Raw genomic sequence first — 22,532 nt, 5'->3', positions numbered from 1 at the left:
GGGCGTTTTACCATCCGGATTTCTAAAGTGTCCGGAACATTTCCAAAATGCTGGCGGCCTTGCAAAGAGGTAGCATATATCTTATAGCTAACGGAATCAGGGGGAGAGGAAAGGAAAGGTAAAAATGATGAAAACACATAGAATTCTTTGAAATTATATCATTTATTGTCATAGATTTACATTATACAAAGCTTTAGTACATGTCCCGTAAATGGTGTAAGAACCAAAAATGTGGGGTAGCTGAGACGATTTTGAACAACAATTTCCTTTGCAAAAATGTCGGATGGTGCAATAGGGCCGGTTAGTGCATCCCTGTCGATCACGGGAAGGTCGAAGACCCGAATAAAAATCAGCTGATGGGACGGCCCGGTCAGTGCACCCGCTTCTTACCCCGAAAACACTTCACAGCACGGTCACTAGCACTTTTCACTTTCACATTTTCGAAAAGCATATAAACACAGGTGATGACAGATAGTGTTTCGAAAAGTCGACAAAGGTAAACTGACTGCTCTCCTTCAAGAGTCTCTTAACTGAATCTGGCGTCTCTGCTTCAACAATAATGCATTGGATATAATACCAACTAAATTTATGGGGAAAATAATAAATACAAATGTATTTACTAGTACAGTGTTAAAAACCAATTTGTAAGCTGGTGACTTTATGTTTCTTATTATGGTTATGCTGACAGCGATTTGTAATCTAATCTTTGATGTCTGACGTTTGGAAATTTGACGGCGGTGTTATTGCAAAAATGTAATGCACAGTGAATGATTTATTCACTTGGTTTATCCTGCACAAAGGAATATCACGTTCAGGCGTAATGTGCGATGCGACATTTGGTCTAGGTTTCTTTTGCAATAATTTATTTTTAGCACAACAAGAATTTCTCAAGACGCGAAGCTCCGTTCTTCCCGTCAGTTATATTATTTTTCAAGTACATAAACACAGGTGCAGCAGCACGCAATATCCTGCTAAATATTTTAATCGCTATGTTACGCGATCGTAAGAGCAAGTAGTGAACAACGTGTGTCGACTTGTACGTAAATTTATCACAATTTCTCTGCGAATTCGTGCAAATAATTTACGAACCGTATTTAAAGCTCTAATAATTTTATCGATCCGAATATTTATATTTCGTGGTAATTTCTAATGTACTTTTACAATAGTTTAGCGTCAGGATCGTATTAATATAGCAGACGTTTTGTAAGAATGTCTATAAACTTAAAATTTAATATTATGAGTGTTCAGTGTAATATTATTTTATTGGTATGTGTAATGTTAGTATGATATTCTGTTTTTCAGGAAGTGTTAAGATCAATTGGTAGCCTTAAATATAATGCTCGCAGAAATTGGCACAGAAGGCTATCAGCCAATGACAAGTTTCACCGGAGAGAATTTGTTTAAGCTGCAATGTTTGATTAAGGCTACAGAAATACAATATAGCGCTCAATGCGAACATGGAAACAAATTATTTTTGGCATTCACAACTGGAAATGCGGAAATTTTTTTTTACTACGTAAAAGACTCTGTGTGCGCGCCGATCATTAAAAGGATCCCTTGGTTCCAAGGAAATCACAAGCAAATCTCAGCTTTATGTTTTCATTCAACCGGATCATGGTTACTTGCTACAAGCATAGACGGATCGGTATACATCATTCCTGCTTTGTGCTTGGTAGATGAAAACTGGGAGGTAGACCAAAGATGGACTTGCAATGATATAACATCTTTCCCTTCTATTAATTTGCAGTCCTCTCATTCAAAGTACATATTTTAATTGAATATTTAACCAAGTATAAGACAGACGTACTCTGTGGTTATAACAGGTATTTAACATTTTTAGACCCACTGCGATAATATGGTGGCAAAATACAGCAACGTCAACCGAAGTTGGTATCATCGGAACCGAATATGGGGAGATCATATTTATAAATCTTGAAAGTGGTCATCAAACAATCGTTGCTCGTGTCAATGGGAATATTGCCAATTTGCATATTTGTTGCAACGAGAGTAATAACAGCGTCTCTCTGTTAATAACGAGTCAATCAAAGCAGCAGTGGAGATTGCTTTTAGTGCAGCACACCTACAGTTGTTTGCATCATTTGGAAAATGGAGAAGCCTATAACAATTCGTTACATACAAGCGATAACATCTACGATAATACAAAAACATTTGCTTCTACCAGATCGAGATTGCAAGGGCTCAAACAGTTGTCCGAGGGGAAACTTGCTATACTTAGACAAAAGTTAATTGAAACGAAAAGTCAAACTTTAAGTGAAAATTTGAAATGTAATGGTTTGTATGCGTACAATGCAAAACGATATTACAAGTAAACTCTGCAATAAAACCTGAAGTGGATCAACTTTTGTTTTTACAGATATCACGGGCAATCGAAATACTCGCATAGCAACAGTTAATTTAGACTTGTCCATGGAAGTGAATCAGAATCAAGTAACACCTGAACCAATATCAAAAGACACATTTCTCGTGTCACAGTCTGATAGAAAAGGTCAACAATTGTATACGTGTTATCATTCTATTACAAATCATATAACCGTGAGAAAATATTTCTTCATTTCTTTTACCATATTAAATAACACATATCGTTTTTTAAACAGCTGCGTAATTGCAGGTACATGGACCTGATTTTTCTACTATACCTTTATCAGTGCATAAATTGTTCGAATCTTGTAGAAATGTTTTATTAACCGAACGTTTTTTTTTTATTACCGACGCTAGTCAGCGTGTAATATATATAATATCAGACAGATTATCCGAAACTCGTACAAATGATAATTGTAAATTTAATCCGGAGAGTGTTGTTGGACACTTCTCTTTAGCAAATAGTAAAGAAGTGATACGCGCTGTGTACAGAGCTATTGATTTTACAAACAATGCACCAACGGTACTTTCTCAAGATATTAAAAAGAAATACACGTTACCAAAGGGAATAAAAGATATTGAAGTTGAATTACCACCTGTGGATACTTGTATAATCGTTACAAATCATTCAGTGTATAAAGTTGTTCTGAGGTAGGTGTTTGTGTTTTATGCATGTTCTATAGTTTCAATTAGAAATTGCAAATAATTTTATTTTTACAGAAAGTCGGTGTTATCAATTTTTATGGAATTAGTACTAAAAGATAACGAACCCGAGAAAGCGATAAAATTGGCTATAGTATTTGGCATCAATGCACAGCAGTTGCTAGAACAAGCCAGCGACATACTTTTGTCAAATAAACAATTTTCACGCGCGGTGACTTGTTATAAGCTATCTGAAGTAATTAAATACAGTATTAAAAGAAAATAAGAAATAAGTGTAGTAGCTGTCGTTTATACTTTTACACAATTGTGCAATTATTCTTTTTTTTTTTTTAGTGTAGAGTATTGAAGAGCGTGTTAAAATATGCATCTGCTGGGTATACAGCGAACGTGTTGAGATGTCTCACGCAATTTTTAGTCTTTCCAGAAATTGGTAAGCTGCCTGTTACAACAAGAATTCATCTTTCTAATTTATGTGTACTCGCGTTTATTGAAATAACGCTTAGAGTACCGCCTCAAAAATCTAGGATTACTTATAAAGAGTTTTTGTAAGCATTTGGAAATTTTTTGTACTATATTATCATATGAATTCTGTCCAATAGATTTTAACGGAATATTTGAATTACAGATATTTCCTATCTACAAATTCTTTTTACGATGAATTATTAGCAATTAATATTGCTGGACAAACGTGTCTATGGGAAGTTTTACATCATTTAGCTACACAAAAATGTCTTTATGGACAAATGTTGGATGTGCTCATGAAGACAATACATTCTTTCAGCACAAACAATTTCCATCCAACATCATGTAACGTATAATACTTATGATAATTTATTTTTTAAACGAAAAAATGCGATTTATGCATTAAGTAATTATTCTGTTTTAGACGGTTTGTTAATATGTATAAGCGAACCAAGTTTGATACAAGCAATGTTAGTAAATCCTGAGTTAGCTAGAAGACATATATCATTTATTCTCGATAATCTCCAAGACTCTCAAATTTTTGTACTTCAGGTAAAGTTCTCGTTGTTCTAATTCGTCAATTACAATCGTGTTCAACTTCATGTTTTGTTAAATTTTGTTTAGAGATTAGTAACACTGTATGATCCAACAAATCCAGTGATAAGACCTAGGATAGTACAATGCAGACTGCGCCATAGATCTACTTCACATAGTTCTCAATCTAGTCAATGTGATTCTTTAGATCTCTTAGAAAATGTAAGTATAATCTGTTCTGTGATACGAATTGTATTATTGTATATGTATTATTATTATTTACGCAGGAGGACGGTGACGCATTAGTGGAAGAAATTATAGAAACTTTTTTATTAATTTTACTGACTTTGATTCATAAGAAATCTATTTTAGAGCAAGAACCTTCTACTACATGTAACGTTGAATTATTAGAATTTAAGAAGGTAGGTTAATATTAATATAATTCGAATTTCGTCTTAACAGGAAATTGTATATTTATATCTTCTTTTAAAACAGAGTCATAACAATACCAGTTCTATTGTCCATTTCAAAAGAAGGCCATTATGTGCCGGATTTTATCATGTTGTTCTTATCAGAAACGGAAACGTTTATACATGGGGAAGTTCTGTACAAGGATGTTTAGGTAAAAAATGTCTTCCATGGGGTTTAATATATTCATTTTTGTAATTTGTATGCGTTATACTTTTGTTTCAAATTGTTATTAGGAACTGGTCCATCTCTATTGTGGTACGACACGGCTCAATCTATATCGTTCTTTTGGATGATGGAACTCGAAATTGTCAGCGTGTCGTGCGGTCATTGTCACGCTTTAGCAGTGACCAGTAATGGCGTTTATGTCTGGGGGTCGAATCAATTCGGCCAGTTAGGTCTGGGCAAGATTTTACAATGTTCAAGCCCCGAATTAATCATATCTTTGGCTCAAGAAATTATCGTAGACGCGGTAGCTGGACAATATCATTCTGTTGCATTGACTTCTGATGGGAGAGTCTTTACATGGGGTTGGGGTGTCCATGGTCAATTGGGCCATGGTAATACCGACAAAAAGAATACTCCCACGCTAGTTACGTCGTTACTTGGTACATTTATACGTTCCGTTAGCGCCGGCCATGCACACACGTTAGCTCTCTCTACGGAGGGTATTGTGTATGCGTTTGGTTGTAACGTTTTCGGACAATTGGGTATAGGGAGTAACGTTAAGAGTTCTGTGCCAATGAAAGTATTGTTACCGGAGAAGATATCTCTCATCGCGACTGGATACTTCCACAATGTAAGCGAGAATCGTCTGCTACGTGGTTTAAAATTAACATGTATCGTCCTTCCACGAGAAGAAAGCACAGCGTGTTTACATCCCCATTGTTGCTGTACTCCGGTGATTGGTTGTCACCGATCTTCGTCACAGTTTTCGACCGTTACCTGTGAGTCAGCGGATTGCAACGGAAATGGGGATGTAAACACGCTGTGCCGTTTTCTCGTGAAAGAATGGCAGCTGAGTTTTACTAAACCGCTGGATAACCGTGTTTGTTAATACACTGCATTTATTCTAGCTTGCCGTTAGTCACACTAACAAATTATATACGTGGGGAGCTAGCCCACAAGTTCTTCGATGGCAAGCACAAGCGCAAAAGAGGAATCGAATATGGGAACAGCGAGCCGCTATTGCGAAGCAGTTCGAAACTATCGACGAATTTGAGAAAGTTACGGATCAAGCGAGCACGAACGAAATGGGCGAAGAGGCCTTGGAGAATAATGCACAAAATACAAATGCACAACCGAAGTCGGTAGCCAACGAGGACACGAGAAGAAAACAATTACATATGTGTTTAAAGAATGTCGATATCATACCGCTCGAAGAGAATCAAACACATTTAAAACCATCCCTGGTGGATACGAGTTTGGTAGAAGGAAATATAGTGCAGGTCAGTGAAGGATATATGACTGTATATTTTGGTATTAACGTGTATACATTTCGTGTCTTTTGCGATAGATATCGACTGGCTGTCACCACAATGCTCTCGTGACGAATGACGGGTCGCTTTATACATGGGGACGAAATTTGCATGGTCAGATAGGCAATGGCAGTAAACACGAGGTGCGAATTCCCACGCCATTGTGTTACAATCCTACTTCGATCTTCGCACAAGTACCTCCGCGACACAACGCCTATGGACGAGGGGACGAAGAACAAGAATTAGATGCCGAAGGAAGGAACTCTACCGCGAACAATAGAAATGGAAACTTAAACGGCGAATCGAAGTCATGGCAGACGGAAAGTAACGAATTTAAGGAAAGAATAAATTCAGTAATTAAGACCGTCTATGTTTCTTGTGGATACGATTACACGGTTGCTATCCATTCAGGTATAGAATTCATACGATTCGTGTATTCGTCTTCTTCGAGCTTTCTGTAACCGTTCACTCTTTTAGGAGGTACAGTTTTAGCTTGGGGTAACAATAAAAGAGCACAGCTAGGCCGCCTTCCTCCGAAAGATGCACGCGACGCCGAAGACAAATTTGTGTTATTTAAAAAGAGAGTCGCGCGTATTCCAAATTTAATGAATCACGTAGCTTTAGACGTGCCTAGTCAAGTCCCGAACCTTCCGGCCCCTATTATTTCTTATCTGAGTTACGACGTGCCCCCTCTGGCAGGTGCCATTTGTCCTTTGAGCGTTATTGAGAAAACACCCGGTGAATTAACTTTAAATTATGCGCTCGAATATTTCTATGGCTTGTACGATACTTCAAGAATTATGGAGAAGGTTGGTGCACCGTTTTACGTAACTCATAAACGGTATCGAATTGAAATGATTAAATACGTATATTTTCAGTGTATCGAATTGGAAAATTATCAAGCTTGCTCGAAAATAGCTATGCTGCAGCATAATGTTTCTGACGCTTTCGCCTATCAATTAAAAATATTGCACGCGCTGAGCCTTCGGTTTCGCGCGAAAATAAAATCGTCCGAAAGTTTATGCAAAAAGACAGAGAAAAAGATTGCAGAGAATTCGGATTTAAAAAAGATGACTTCGTCGACTCGACACGTCAAGAACAATACCGAACTGTTCAACAAACAAGTAGAGAAGAATCTGATCGATTCCGTCGAAGATTGTGCTGTTAAAAATAAGATGAAAATTCCTGCAAGCAGATCGTTGAACAGTCTGCAATTATTACAAGAAGAGTTGTACACATTTGACTGCCAGGGCGGTTCGGAAGAATTGTGCAAAGATATGAAATGCGAGAATGCACCTTTGGATGCTTTCGAGGATACTTTCGATTCTGATATTAGTTCTGATTTGGAGGAATGGATGGAAAACATTATATTCAAAGATAACCAGCTTCAAAAACAAGAGAAAGCAGCTGGATCTAGCGAAGTTCATTCGGTAACTACTGCCGCGAAGAAGGACGTAGCAGATCAGGATCGCAATGCAACATTTTACGAAAAGAAAGTGTCGCATTCTCGACAAGATAACGTGATCAACGAAGCTGTAAAAGTGATCAAGTTTTTCTTAAGTGAAATGGAAAACGAAACGGATATGGTCAAATGTAAAATATTACAGGATGCTCTGGACTTCTGGATCGAACACAATTTTCCAATACAGAGTATAGAGAATCTGTTTTTAGAATATATCCAATTAATTTTTTATCCGCTTGGATTGTTGCTGTTCTGGTGAGTGTTTAATGTAAAGTATTTCTTAATATTACACTGCGCATAATTATTACGGTTACAATGTTGAAATATTTCTGCAGCCAAGAAATAATGGAAAAGTACTTGGATACAAACAAGAATGATACAGAAGTGAAGAGTTTGACTATAATTAATTTCTTTTCTACTAAATTTTCTCTTCAAGTCTGTTCTATGTTACTGCAGCATATCGGTCAAGGTAAATCATCTTGGTCGTTATACGTATAACGTATTTAAAATATGTTTTATGTTACTTATTAAATATTCACATATTACCAGGTCAACCTACACCTGAATTTGTTAAGCTACTGTCTTTTTTAACGGCCGAATATTATGGGCCACCACTCACTGGATACCCAGGCACAAGTGAAAATAATACTTCAAAACAAATGATAGATGGTATTATGAGCACAGTGTCGTTTGAGACTCCCGATTCCAGGTCGTTTGTACACATTAAGGTACGTCATGCACATACATATAAATTATAAAGTCAAGTACTTCTTAGTTTAGTTTTTAAAGAAATATGGTTTTGAAATTAGGATCCGGATTCGGTCTATCGATTTCTCGCGGCTGAGGAAGATACAGTAGTATTTACGTGTGGACACCATTATCCATTGACCATGTATAAAACAGAAGTGATTCCAACAATGCAAACGGAATTACTAACATCCGACTCATTGGTTCTTCCATGTACAGCTCAGTACTTAGAGAAAATGTTAGCTGAAACGTCTAAACCAGAAATACTGTGCCCTTCGTGTATACCACGAGCAATGGGAATGTTGGCGAAGAAGAGCAATGGGTGAGAAGTATGTACCTGAGATTTTATTTAAAAAGATAATTGATATATAGTCTTTTATTAAAACCTCGATTGACTCAAGTTATATACGTGAAAGGAATTATCAAATATGATTGTAAGGGACTAACACGCTAAAAGCACAGAAATTTAGCATCAATTGAAAGCGTTTGAATTGACGAAACACCTATCGTTGAAACATTGTCCCCGAAAAGCATTTCAAAATGACGTACGATATTAAAGCTCTCTATATCGTTTAAACAATATTTTTTAAGTTATCTATATTTATAGAGAACTTTTCATAGGCGAAATAAATTTATTGACTGCATTATTAAATGGGAAGTACTATATTATTAATTTTGTTATTACTTACGACACATCGTGTCTTATTAAATATTAGGAGAATTACTTCGTTACGCACATTGAAATTTGATATCATTTAATATCAGTAATTTTTATCTCTTTCTTTCTCTTCTCCTTATACGTAAAGTAGTCTACTCGTCTGTCTGAACTTTATAAGCTCAAGAACCAGTGAACTAATTTCAATGCAATTTTCGCCAGCAGGCTAGGCATTTATTACTTGGGCTAAAGCGGGTAACAGTACTAGTTAGTATGTAAAACGTAGCTAAGTTAGCGGCAGGAAGTACTATATTTTAAAAGTAATAAATGTTCATGATTCAAATACAACGATAAAAATTGAAAAATTACAAAATAACGATTCTTTCCTTTTATAGTTTTTTTCAAACAGTTTTTTTTTATCAGAAATCATTCATTCTGCATTATACAAACAAGTTTTAAATAATGCATTAACACGGTGTGACTAAAACAAAAATATGTTTGCCATATGAAATTTTTTACTGTTTTTAAACTTTGTTGTCAATTATCTTGAATGATCTAATAGCACAATGAGTGATATTTGTGCTTTATAATGTCAATCGATTGCTTTACATTTTGCTTGTAGCTTGTAATAGTTTTATAAATTGTATTGTTTTATGACGTATAAACAATTTTAAATAAAAGATCATGGTATCGAATCATAATATATAAAAACGGCTATAAAAAAAAATATGTTATCCGTGTATAGAATTTATGAATGTATTTGTTAACCAAACATACTAATTACTCTAAAGATACACTATACAATTGTACAGTAGTTGTTATACCAATATTGTAAAATAGGAAAAAGTGAAAATAGGGAATGAATGTAATTATTGTCTGTAATTGCAATTATACAAAGTTTATGCAAATTACTAACGACTGACGACAAATATATTGATCTAGTCTTCAAAGTATATGCCAGAATTATACATACTATACATTAGTAGCCGATCTCGTCAAGGATCGGAACAAAATGTCCCGATTATATAAATACGTATTATTGTGATTCTTCGTGGACTTGCGTTTAATTTTAATTAGAACATTGGTGTATCGACACAGTAGGGAAATAAAGTCGAATTTACATATACAGTAGAATCGTAGGCATACTCGTTGTTTTTTAATAGGAAAACCATATGATACTGAAACACCAGAAATAGGAGTAGTAGTGTATAGTCTACATCACAGAACTTCATTATTCCGATCTGAGCAATTAACGAACGTTTGTAGGTTTTTGAAATTAATCGACGCAAGTAATGGAATTAAATTGTACAAAATATATGTAATTGCCGTTAGCGAAACTGTATGATTGTTACGAACTAAATGAAGGTGGGACAAATAAAACGAACAAGTATTTACTTTTTGCACGAAGTAGTTTATATCATAGACAGAAATGATTAAAAGTTATGTTATTTATTTTAAACAAAATTATCATTACGATATACATGTTTTCTTTATGACAATTGAACAATTTTGAAGAAGGGAACAACCAGTTGTGCAATATTTTAGATAGAAATCACGTTGACTAGGATCCAGTTCTTGTTGTAAAAATCACTTTTATTATTTACTCTTTTTAAATTGTCTAATGTGTCGCTGGAAATGTTTCTATAACTTTTTAACGATGCCTCAATCAATAAATTAGTATCCTTGATTTTCGTCTTATTTTGGTCTTTAGAATTTCCCACTAAAATTTTTCCCAAGGGTGGCTAAACACCCTGTATATTGTATTATCTTTTTTAATGCATAATATAGTCTCTTTCAATTCGATATCTTGTTTTGGTTTATTGTAAATAAATTTAAGGGATTTTGTTAAAAAGATTATCTACTCTTCGTAATACGTATCATCTACGTTAAGGTATACGTTGTGTTATTTTTCTAAGTATTAATTGCATAATACATAATACTTCGATTAAGACCAGAAACAAAATAACGATTTAAATTTTAATAAACAGTCACGACAGTTTTGTTATGTAAATCTTGGAAGGTTTTTAATATACATAGAACTGATATACATATGTATACGTTTAATTGTACATGTATGCGAACCGCAATAATCTTGTAATATACAGAGAGAGTAATGTACAGTTTTGAATATCCTCGTATATCGTAGTCTTTTACAGATGATACTTAAGCCGAGTAAAGTATTGGCCGAGAAACATGGTTAGCAGAATGATGTATCAGCGTTTTATTTTAAATGTAATTCGTTTAAACTTGTTACTGTATTGTCAGTTTCTTTATTTGTTTGTTGGGTAATAAATAGCTGCTAGAAATGTAAATCTTCCGTATTATACAATATTTTTTATTCAGAAAAATATTATCCAAAATACATGTCTCTCTGTCACAATCAGTGAATCGTTTTATTTAACATTTATTTGCACACTGTCACGCTTGCATACTGTTTCCTGTTTTCTTTTTACAAGAGTCTGTCTCAGACAGCCATGAACATTCGTCCCAACGATGAAAACGATGAACAGGTAATTTGAGGAAAATTATAATTTCATAACGATAACGTCAATGTTAACGAATCCATGTTTTAACGAACAAAGACGGTGTTTGACGTTCGAGTGAAAAGCGTTGTAATACTACATTTACATTTCAATAGTAAAATGGACGATAATCGGCAATCGAATTAATTAAATAGACTCCAATTATCGTTTTATCTTTGAAGCATCAACCTTTAATCCTTTGGGCCCATTTAGACCGATCTCTTCAAGCATCATAAATACAATACACATTATGTATGTGTTCAAGGATAATTTAAACGTAATTAAAACGTAGCGTTTCGTTCGAGTTTAAACAAGTTCGATCTTAGTAGCAAGAAGATTGATCTCGGAACGTATAGCTTGTGGTAAATCATCGCCGACTTGCGCGTCGAAGTATTCTCTGAGGTCTTTTACTTCTTTCAGCCAGAAGTCTCTAGGTAATCTAAACAATTCTTCCATGTTTACGTCGTTCTTCATGCCGTCCAAGTTAAACGAATTTAATTTTGGTAGAAAACCGATGGGAGAGTCCACGGCGATGTCCTCGCCGTCGATCCTGCGGAGGATCCAGTCTAAGACGCGGGAGTTCTCACCGAATCCTGGCCAGAGGAACTTCCCGTCCATGTCTTTCCTGAACCAATTCACGTGGAATATCGCTGGAAGTTTGGCGTTCTCCATTTTGGCCATGCTCAGCCAATGATCGAGATAGTGGCCGAAATTGTAGCCGAAGAAAGGTCTCATTGCGAATGGATCGTGCATGATCACTTTGCCCTGATCGTTAAAGACACTCGTTTTACTTGGAACAACACGTAACTTAATTTTTCTCTGTTTCAGGGTCTCGAGAATAATCTGAGAGGAGAATCTTTGAAATACATACAGCGAGGGACAACGGTATTTCTACGCTAAGCGGACACACGAAGATTTATAGTTTCTATATCAGTAATTAATGTGGTCCAAATCAAATATCACTGTACTCTTTCTATCGAGTGTAGTTTTATATTTACGCAAAGAGAGATCAATTCGCTCCAACTTGTGCGTATTAGAATTAAGAATGAAATAGCTCCGCGATGCAACAGTTTAAGGTTTACGTACCTGATGCTCGGCAGCAGCAGTTGCCTCAGACCTCATCGAAGCCCCGATGAAGACACCATGCTGCCAGTTTCGTGCTTCGTAGATCAAAGGAACGCCCTCTGGTCTTCGTCCTCCGAAAAGGATAGCGTCTATAGGAACACCGACTGGATCCTCCCAAGCAGGATCGATGATAGGACATTGCTTGGCAGGTGTACAGAATCTTGAATTTGGATGCGCGGCGGGCGTCTTGGATCCCCTGGTCCATTTGTTGCTTCGCCAATCAGTGATCTGCACACGTGTCAGGTAATACTTTAGGCTAATATATAATACTTTTATAGCCGTTTATTAGACACTAAGGATTCCGCGTCACTATTTCGTAGACACCTCGCAGAACGAACAAAATAAGTTTCAACCTCGACGTCCTCGCTGATTTCTTTCTCCATTCCCTCCCAGAAGACACCGCCGTCGCTGGTGGCCGCCACGTTGGTGAAAATCGTGTTCTTGAAGATGGTCCTCATGGCGTTCGGGTTCGTGGCGTGGCTGGTACCCGGAGCGACCCCGAAGAATCCGTTTTCAGGGTTGATGGCGCGAAGTCTGCCCTCCTGATCGAACCTCATCCACGCGATGTCGTCGCCCACGCACTCGATCTTATAACCGGGCAACGTCGGCTGCATCATGGCCAAGTTCGTCTTCCCGCAGGCGCTCGGGAACGCGGCGGCGATGTAACGCTTTTTACCTTTTTGATTCGTGATACCCAGTATCTACAAAAGGCAACTGATACAGAATCTCTTAGACGAATGACAAACGTGAACGCAAGGAGTAACGATTGAAAGAATGCATAAGAAGAGAAAAGAAGTAAGAAACGCAGAAGAGCGTGGAACAGTGTTGAAAGATAAGATTCAGTTTTGTTAGACAGTGCTACATACGAGCATGTGCTCGGCGAGCCAACCCTCCTGCCTAGCGATCGTCGAGCCGATCCGCAGAGCGAAGCATTTTTTACCCAGCAAAGAGTTCCCGCCGTAACCGCTCCCGTAAGAGACTATTTCGTTCTTGGCCGGTCTGTGAAGGATGATCGTTCTCTCCGGGTCGCAGGGCCACGAAGGGATCGCTTCCACCTTCGAGTCCAACTTCGGAGCGCCGAGGGCGTGCAAACACTTGACGAAGTCGTCGTTCCCAAGAGCCTCGAGGACCTTTTTCCCCATTCTGGTCATTATTCTCATGGAACAGACGACGTACGCGGAGTCTGTGATCTCTATTCCGATTTTCGAGAGCGGAGAGCCTACCGGACCCATGCTGAACGGTATCACGAACATCGTGCGATCTGTGATACGAAAATGGTACCGATTTAAGATCATCGATCAACGAGAGATTAGTGGAGTCTACAGAGAAATTTTTACTGACTTTTCATGCATCCTGGGAAACGTTCTAGGATGGCTTTGTCCATCTCCGGTGGAGAAATCCAGTTACCCAGTTCTCCAGTGACGCCATCGCGAGGCGTAGAGATCGTGTCGTGTTTGTTCTCTGTGCTGATGAACGTACGCTTCTCCACGCGGGCTACATCTGCTGGATTTGTTCTAGCGAGCCAACTGGAATCCAATCAAGTATAGTGTGGCGGAATGCATTTGATAGAGTACGAGTTCAATTCCAGAATACGATTCTTCAACAGGAAGCTAATAAAGGTGTCCGTGATAGCTCTGAGCTATTAGATAATAAACAGGCCATTCACCCTGTTTATATTTTGACTAGCACATAATGTTTTGCCTATAGTATAGAACTCTTATAAGTGTTATTTAAAGAAAAGTTGGGAAAAAGCCAATCAAATGCATCGTTCAAAAATAATTAAGGTCAATTACGCAAATGATTTTATGAAACTTTTTACATGCTATGCAAGTTAGACATTCGTTACAATCATTCTCTTGGATCATTAAAAAATCTATTCTTCTGAATACGCCGGACAGATCAATTGAATTTAGATTGATGGAAATTGAAGAAGACCTGATCGTCGAGTTAAAACGAGTCAGTGTGACAAAGTTTAAAGAATACTAAAAAGAAGAATAAACCATGTGTTGCTCAGCCATATAATGAAATACATTACGACTTTATTCAACGTTTTCCTGTTTACGAGGAAGTTCCTGCAAAAGGAAACTGTGAAAGAGGAAATCGGCTGAAAGAGATAGAATGATAATGATTGGAAATTTCAAGATATTATTTTTTCAATACAAACTAATAATAAAATTCAAGATTCAGATTATCAGTTTCATAATTTTGAAATATTGATTCAAGCGTGTAGGCGTTGAAGGATTACAATGATACACTTACCAATTCTCGAATTTTGGTAAGGGCAAGATGGTGCCGCTCTTTTCAAGGAGTTTCAGCAGATGACTGTACTCGACTTCGCTTCCGTCGCAGATGTAGATGTCCTTAGGGCCACAAAGAGACGCGCATTCCTCGATGTACGATCGAAGTTTCGGAGCCAGTGGTTCCGTGATCGTGTTCAGTAAAGGTGTCTTTCCTATGTAGTCGTACTGATTACCGATGGATGGACTCTTTGCTGTATGAGTCGTCAGTAATCTGGACATTCTGAAACCCCGATAAAATCATTCAAAGTTTTAAATAAATTATTCTGTCCAAGTATTTTTTTTTATGGGGTTATTCATCTGATTTTAAATCGCGACGAGTTCCAGCGAAAACGTGCACCAGCTCGAACAGTGAATTTACTACTGGCTAATAGTAACAGGTAGTTGCTCAGAGTGCTTCTCCAACAGTACTCTCCATCAATCTACTCTCACTTCATCACTAGAACGACCTTGCTAATTTTCGCGTTACTCGCGTGTGAGTAACTCATACGCGTTCGCTGGTTTATTGATGCTTTATTACAAAATAATTAGAGTAATTTTGAAGAAATTACGATCGACGTAACAATTCTAAATCGATAATTTCTGAGTCATAGTGCCGCGAGATATTTATTGTTTTTACTAGATAAAGTGCATTTTGTTTAATTAAATTGAACAATCGTAAAATTGTTCATGCTTCGATCTCTTTGATCAGATCAGAACTGGAGGATTAGTAAAAATGACTGATCTTCAACGTGTCTGATAATTTAAAAAAAAATAATAATTTATTAATGTCTGTGGTTTGTTTTCTAGATTCCGAGTGGCGTAAACATCCCTACGTATTTACTTGAATACTTGTCCGAATTTTCCAGTCTCCGCTGACATACATGAGAGAATTTTTCACAGAAGCATCCCAGACAGCGTAATCGCGCGATGAGGAGAATATGAGTCACTTAATCTTTTAATTTACGTTATACTAACATCTGTGACTTTAATCCCATTTATATATTGACGTTCTATTTCTAACAATCTTAATAGATTAACTAGTTTTTTTAGGTACAATAATCTTCGACGCAATTCTGCGCAAAGGCGCCGGGTTACGAGATGACTCGATACTCATTTTACCCTTAAGTGGGGAACATAATATTCACGATTATCATAGATACAAACCTATCATCACGTACCAATTTTATGCAATCGACTCTTACCGGATTACTTTCCTTTCAGCGGATCGCTCCAAGACATTCCTCGGAACGCTTTGACGCAAGAGTAAATTTCAGAGTCGATTTCAAACGCGCCAAGACAAGCAAAGCGGGATACGTACCGCGGATAATGAACGTCTATTGCGTGAGGCATCTCGAATGTCTGTCCGCCAGCGGAAATCGTTTGATGGCTCAGAATCGCGATCCCTGCCGCTCGTCGACCAACTTCGAACACATCGGCCGAATTAACAGGACGTGGGAACTTGATGGTTGCGTTTGGTCTCCTGTTTGGCCCGACCAACACGGAGAATCGCCTGTGGTGTCGATACACAGCGGTGGTCAGACTTGACCAACGAAACGGAACGAATCTTGTCGTCATGTCTTTCGCAGGAGGCTTTTATACGATCGCCAAAGGTGCACGACGAGCCGTGGCTGTTCGATTCTCGGATTGGCTGACTGCACTTCCGGTGGATAGTGGGGAGCAACGGAACAGAGGCGGAATCGGACGCTGGCTCTGGATCAGTCGTTCGCGCGGATCGGCGATCGTGGGTCCAAGTTGGTGGTCGGCCTTGCGTGTTTTGAGAATCCTTTCCCGACCACGGGGGATGATGCAAAGCAGCGTGACAGTTGCGCTGGGAGACAGGGCGATGAGCTCGCAGAACGTCGACGAGAGTATGGTTCTGATCGAAATGGGTATCGGGGATTCAATTGAAGCGACGACTGGTAGACGGGTAAAAAGTAGATCACCGATCGAGCCCGATGCTGGCCAATAGCGGTCCCCTTGTACAAACGGGAGCTCGAGAGATCAGATCGAACCTGGAAGAAATTACAATTCGAATCAGATTAAATTCAGTCAGCACGAAACACTAAGTAAGAATGAGTTAATGTCGTTTGGAATCCTATTACTAATCTAGGTATATGGTATTACTTTTTCAGGTTGTCACGAGCTCGAGACCGAGGTGGAGCAGGTTGAAAGGGAGGTAGGTGTTTCAAACAATAGTTTTTTGATCCTTTAAATCCATCGAAAATGATAATTATCTTTATTTCATATTTTAGTTTGTAGAGAGGGTCCCAGTAATTGTGGTGCGATAGAGGGTGACTCAACGTGAAAAAAAAACAAGTTAAAAATGTAGAGAATGGTTTTTTCATACGAGACTTTGACTTTGAAAATTGATCAGATGCGCGTGCAAGAGTACGACCGGGAGATTAGCATAAGTAGAAATAGCGAGTAATGGACAGACGCGCCAGGCAGATCGTATTCAGTCGCACGCGTATACGGCAAATTTTCAAATTCAATTATCTGGAAATAGGAATATTGTATAGAAAAATTTCAATTTAGATTTTTTATTTATTTTTCCATGTTGAAACTCTCACTTGTGAAATCTCACATTTTCTTTATCGTGCATACTAGAAATAATGTAAAACTCACGACGCAAATCGGTACTATATAACACTTATCACAGAAATATCACACAATTACGGCAGACACCATATACCTAGAGAGAAAGAACGGTAATTTTTTGGCCAAGGGAAATGTGTCTTATCAATAAGTAGAATGAGGATAGTGTCTGACCTAATACGACTCGTTTCTTCCAGAACTGTTTTTTCCGTGTCCCTGTAACGAACACTACACTCGTGTGTATATAAATCATTGTACCATTTATATACTCACGATCAAATTGCAACAAACAAGGATCAAAATTTTATTCGAATAAATTCGTATACGATCGAAAATAAAACTTAACTATACATATATTGCTTTCTCCGACCAATTATCAATTATACAATGCCCTGAATAATAAACAACCGATAGCACCGTATAAAATTAAAAGATTTAATATACTATACAATATATTTAGCTCTTCCAAAGTATTTCAACAAAAAATTATTTGTTCTCACAATCTTTTAATATATATTTCTATTCAAATTTATTTCATACTTTACTGTAAAACTTAGTAAGAGTATACTCTGTCTCCAGTCCCTCAAGACTTCCTATGCGTTGGAGGCAAAGTTGAGATACCACAGGTGCGATCGAGCTGCAGAGAGCTACATAACTTTTTCTCAACATAACGATTACTTTAGTCGAAAACTATGTAAAACCTCGAGCCAACAGGTAAACGACGGTCGATCGGGAGCGATAGGAAAACGAGGATCTCTTTCTACGACGTGTCTGAGGGAGAAACCGCGACAGCCTGATGGTGAACACCGTGTACTACGGTTCCCTGTAATCTGGGACCGATCTGTCCAGGTCCCTACCTTGATGAGACGAATAGTCGAATAGCGGAACCTACGGCGACGACCTGAGAGAAGGCGAACACGGGCGAGAAAGAAGCGGCGGGTACGTGGTTAGGCGAACGCGCACGGTCGATCACACGGCCACCAGTAGACTACTGGCGGTCCACCGGTCCGCGAGAAGTAAAAGCGATTGCGTCGCAATTAATCGGCCCACGCTTAGCCATCGAAACGAATATCGTTGTCGGTCGGGTTTTATACCGAAAGCGATGCCTTGCTCTTCTATTTTCGCGCCAACACTTTCCCTGGCACCGCTTATCTAGCTCCCGATGCTCGTTCGCGTGACGAGATCGACGCTGCTCGCGCGATTATTTGAACCAGCGTCTCTCAAACCGGGATCCGTGGAGATGGGCCCGTAAACGCGTAAAAGTCCGTGACTTTTACTCAGTCTAGCCCCTGGAGCATTACTACTACTGTTGGGTTTGAAATCTTGCGAAAGTTAACCGTGCATTACTGTACCAGTAATTCTGGATGTTTGCCTCTTGGCGTGGAGCCGGCCAGTAGAGTAGATTAACTCGTCGAAAACATCGTGGATTTGGACCGAACGTTTCTTAGTCAAATCAGTCTAGTCCCTGGAATATTGTTGTAACCACGGATCGGTCATTTTAATTAAAGCGATCCATACGCGTTTTGTCCTCAAGGAGACGTTGGTGTTTCTCCTTCGGGGAATTAAGAGGCCAATCACGTTCGACTAGCCCCCGTATAATCCTCACCGAACCCACAGTTGATCTACATATGGAGACATGAACGCACGTTGTGTAATTTTAACCACTTTATACTAAACGCGTCCACTGTGGTAATTGAATTATTTTATCTATTTCATTTGGTTCAATTGTTTCACTTGTTCTTGATTTATTTGTTTCGTTCGAGTCTACGGTATAGATAAGCTTTACCGTCGAGTACGACTAACGTATCTGGGTCGAAACGCAGCATTATTGTCCCAAAAGGAGTGGTTGTTTTATTATACTGTGGACTTCCTAACGGGTGTGGGTGTTTAAAGGAAGAATGCAAGTGACCCTAGCCTCTCTCGATCTCTGAGAGTCCTTGCACGGTAGTAATCGTCGTTAGAGATATACAGTTATTTTTGTGAGAAAGTAAGAACCAAGAGTGCAAACAGATATGCATTCTTTGTCCTCGAGACTACGAGTGATCGATGTCATCGATCGGATCCGAGTCGTTATCTCTAGAAGCAGAGACAAGTTAATTTCATTCGCGAGTAACGGACAAAAATGTTTAATTCGTCCGTAAACTAACTTTTGCTCGCGGCCAAAGCACGACGGACGATGATCGATGACAAATGGATATTCGAAGAACTCAAAGTTTAAAGACCATAACGTTCGCAAATAGCGTAACTGTTGGGTTAGATTGGATAATCGAGCGGCTAAGATTTATGTCAGGAGGATCGAAAGTCTCCGTTAGAGAGGTCCGAAGAAATAATGAGAAGTTTCTAACGCAAGAAGTTGCCTGATTACCGCAGGTTGCAAGTACCTTGCACTTTTCCGTACTGCACGGCATTAATACTTTCTAATTTATGAATTTGTACCTTGCTTCGATTACCGCGGTCCAATTGACATAGATTAATTTTATTACAGATATTTATTTATAATATAATTCAGATATCGAAGTTGGGTTTCGACAATAGTATATCCAGTAAACGTATTTAAATTTTGTAAATATTTTTTAAATATGTCTATCGAGAATTCATTGATACAGTGTCGCGTAATTCTTGGAAAAAACGTGCGATCTATCCGACGGGTCATACTCCACTCAACGTATTAATCGATAAAACGAGTGTTTACGGTCACCAAACTGTAAACAAAATAAATATAACTCTATTTGTTGCGCGTTACGCGAACAATTATAATTTCAGCCGTGACTGGATTCGAAAGCAATCACGAACGTTTCCAAAAACAATATCGTTCGAAAAGATTACTGTTAATTACGCAAATTAATACCGGACGTATCTAATCGACGAGACGGTGGTTCAAAGTATAAGTATCGAAGTGTACTTGAAATCGTCATGAAAATTGAATCAATTTTTTCGACATAATTGCATAAAAATTGTACAATTAGAAATACAGTTGGAGTTTTAAGACGAAAATCAAGAATACCAATTTGTTGATGGAGGCTTCGTTAAAAAGTTATTAACGTTTAAAGTTCCGCCAGTACTAAATTTTTTTCTAGAAAGTGGGTAGGATTTCGGGGGTATGTGTATTCACCAAAAATGATCGTGATTGACCCCCGTAACTGAAAATAATTTTTCTAGAACGATTTGAAATTTTTGAATTGAATTATTAATAGCTTTTTAACGAAGCCTCGATCAAGAAACTGATATTCTTGATTTTCGTCTTATTTTCGCCTCTAGAATCTCCCATTAAAATTTTTCCCAGTGGTGGCCGAACAGCCTGTATAGATTTCCTCCGATACCGTTTCCATCGCATTAGTCACGCTTTTACTGTTCCGTTTGAATAATTCCGTATTAATCGATTAGTGGATCTATGCTCGCATCGAACAATCGCCTTGATAAATGCTAATGCGTTGTGCATTAGCGTCCTTCGATCGTTATCTGTAAATAGTAATTAAATGTCTGTTAGTTAATAGCGACGCTAGATCGATATTTTCGGTATCTCGATATCTCGAAGGAACGAGTTTTTGGAAAGCAACAAATCGAAATACATCGTTTTTGCGACTATAGATCCGGTCGGCTCGACGCGTTATCGCTTGAAATGTTGGATTCAGAAATTATCGCAGCCAGACAGTGAACTACGAACCAAGACAGTGGCGAATTTTATCGACCCGATGCATTTGTATCGTTGCAACGTAATGAGATCGAAGAGCGAATAAAAATTAAAACGTACCAATAACGGAGATCGCAATTGCTTTGGCGTTTATATTTTTCGTTACGCGAACGAAAAGATACGCCAACAAATTGTCTTTTACATAAACGCTCGCGTTCCATATTAGTTTTAATATGTAACAGATTCGAGCGTCGATAGTGCTTTTAGATTCGATGTTTTCGAGAATATGTTTCGAAAGTGTATTAAAATATGAGAGACAGATCGATTAATTATTACTACGAAGTGAATTAGAGAAGATAAAAATGTTGGACGTCGAGACGAGATTATTCAGAGAAAGGAAATGTGTTCGTTGGTTGTACTTTGCTCTAAGCTGGTCGGAGCGCGAGGCGTACAATTTTATTGTTCCCAGAGATTTCTTTAATCGTGGTGGCGATTAATTTTCTAGAACTGACATACGAATCGTAATTTTTCAGTTGCTCTTCGATCGTTTTGCGGACGGAAAGTGCCAATTCATTAACTAGTATCTTAATTGTTGCGATTTATTCGTGTCTCGTCCCGAGGTGACATTTTTTTAAGAGCAATTATTTGTCGTTTTCTTCTCGCTATATCGATGCTTGCATGTATTCAGTACGGAGGCTGCGAAGCTTCAATCGTTATCGTTTATTCTTTGTACTCTAGCAATCTTGCGTTCACGGTCCCATAGATTAATTTCGAGAACATTTGTTCCAGTCGAGAAGGATCCTGTGTCAAATGTTATCGTGATATCGAGCTTCTCAGAAAAGTGGCATCGATCGAAAATTGGGACTGTGCAACACTGATTTCAATCGGTACAGGGTAAAATTGGCTGCGTACGCAGCTGTTCGTAGATTGCCGTTCTACAGGCGTAACTTGAAACGTTAATAACGTTTTAACGAAGCCTCTAATTTTGTAGATAGTTTTTTAACGTTTTTATACCAAATCGCGTGCTGTGCCAATACTTGCATCCAGCAGTGCACGTGCCCTAAGAGACAAGTGACTCGGAATGCAGTGTTCCAAGTCATTGGAGTACAATATCAAAGGCCTGCGACAAGCATTGTGCGAGCGTGCAGCAAAATATACGCGGCGGTTTGTAAAAGGAAAATATTATCAATGTTTGACATCGATCCGTTCGCGAGTGTCATAAAGTTCCGGTTCAAGGTGGTCGGTAAAAATGTATAATAAATTTGTTGCGTTACAGACAGCGTCGAGTCGACGTCTGCCAAGTTGTCGATATACATACATAGTTGGCGTGAATATTTAAACGCAGGGGCACGCGCGTATGTACAGTATACATTGTGCACACAGTAGAAAAGAAAGTCGTGCGTGGCTTGACGTATCTGGGGGCTCGGCTATGTGGCCCACGATACGGTTATCATTATTGATTGCATAATGTGGTAGGCACGATCGCGGTCTGTGTATATGTCAACAGCGATTTCGCAAGGCAAAAGTATTTC

General features: G+C 38.3%; 2 protein-coding genes and 2 long non-coding RNA genes across 9 annotated transcripts; 3 read left to right on the top strand and 1 right to left on the bottom strand.

Annotated features, from left to right (window-relative positions):
- Nucleotides 1–641: 641 nt before the first annotated feature.
- On the top strand, nucleotides 642–11,231 carry Ca (RCC1 and BTB domain containing protein claret). Of its 4 annotated transcripts, XM_076771811.1 has the most exons (21): nucleotides 718–753; nucleotides 873–1,040; nucleotides 1,307–1,761; nucleotides 1,841–2,292; nucleotides 2,375–2,553; nucleotides 2,630–3,030; nucleotides 3,100–3,277; nucleotides 3,376–3,587; nucleotides 3,668–3,849; nucleotides 3,929–4,056; nucleotides 4,129–4,260; nucleotides 4,326–4,460; nucleotides 4,534–4,660; nucleotides 4,743–5,305; nucleotides 5,583–5,954; nucleotides 6,023–6,395; nucleotides 6,462–6,793; nucleotides 6,863–7,701; nucleotides 7,782–7,915; nucleotides 7,996–8,174; nucleotides 8,256–11,231. In XM_076771811.1, exons 3-21 carry the CDS (start codon nucleotides 1,337–1,339, stop codon nucleotides 8,517–8,519), a joined length of 5,607 nt encoding a protein of 1,868 aa, XP_076627926.1. In that variant the 5' UTR covers nucleotides 718–753; nucleotides 873–1,040; nucleotides 1,307–1,336; the 3' UTR covers nucleotides 8,520–11,231. The 4 variants fall into 4 exon arrangements, with proteins under 4 accessions (XP_076627927.1, XP_076627928.1, XP_076627925.1 ...); XM_076771812.1 differs by having other exon boundaries at nucleotides 642–1,036; nucleotides 1,303–1,761; XM_076771813.1 differs by having other exon boundaries at nucleotides 642–1,040; nucleotides 1,841–2,286.
- LOC143345062 (phosphoenolpyruvate carboxykinase [GTP]) lies at nucleotides 11,163–16,349 on the bottom strand. Its single transcript, XM_076771814.1, has 7 exons — nucleotides 16,093–16,349; nucleotides 14,755–15,015; nucleotides 13,837–14,021; nucleotides 13,362–13,756; nucleotides 12,849–13,196; nucleotides 12,457–12,723; nucleotides 11,163–12,135 (listed from the first exon to the last, which is right to left on the bottom strand). Exons 1-7 carry the CDS (start codon nucleotides 16,347–16,349, stop codon nucleotides 11,677–11,679), a joined length of 2,172 nt encoding a protein of 723 aa, XP_076627929.1. The 3' UTR covers nucleotides 11,163–11,676.
- On the top strand, nucleotides 11,675–14,022 carry LOC143345064 (uncharacterized). 2 transcript variants are annotated; one of them, XR_013080193.1, is made up of 4 exons: nucleotides 11,675–11,804; nucleotides 11,878–12,098; nucleotides 12,199–12,738; nucleotides 12,889–14,022. It is a non-coding gene; the product is annotated as an uncharacterized LOC143345064 (long non-coding RNA). The 2 variants fall into 2 exon arrangements; XR_013080194.1 differs by having other exon boundaries at nucleotides 12,816–14,022.
- Nucleotides 15,022–17,723, top strand: LOC143345063 (uncharacterized). 2 transcript variants are annotated; one of them, XR_013080192.1, is made up of 4 exons: nucleotides 15,022–15,172; nucleotides 15,996–16,840; nucleotides 16,907–16,950; nucleotides 17,027–17,723. It is a non-coding gene; the product is annotated as an uncharacterized LOC143345063 (long non-coding RNA). The 2 variants fall into 2 exon arrangements; XR_013080191.1 differs by having other exon boundaries at nucleotides 15,582–16,840.
- Nucleotides 17,724–22,532: the final 4,809 nt, after the last annotated feature.

The sequence above is a fragment of the Colletes latitarsis genome, chromosome 8, assembly GCF_051014445.1.
Source record: "Colletes latitarsis isolate SP2378_abdomen chromosome 8, iyColLati1, whole genome shotgun sequence".
NCBI lineage: Eukaryota > Metazoa > Arthropoda > Insecta > Hymenoptera > Colletidae > Colletes > Colletes latitarsis.
Note: the sequence above shows the minus strand (reverse complement) of the source record. Positions and strands in the feature narration are given on the sequence as shown.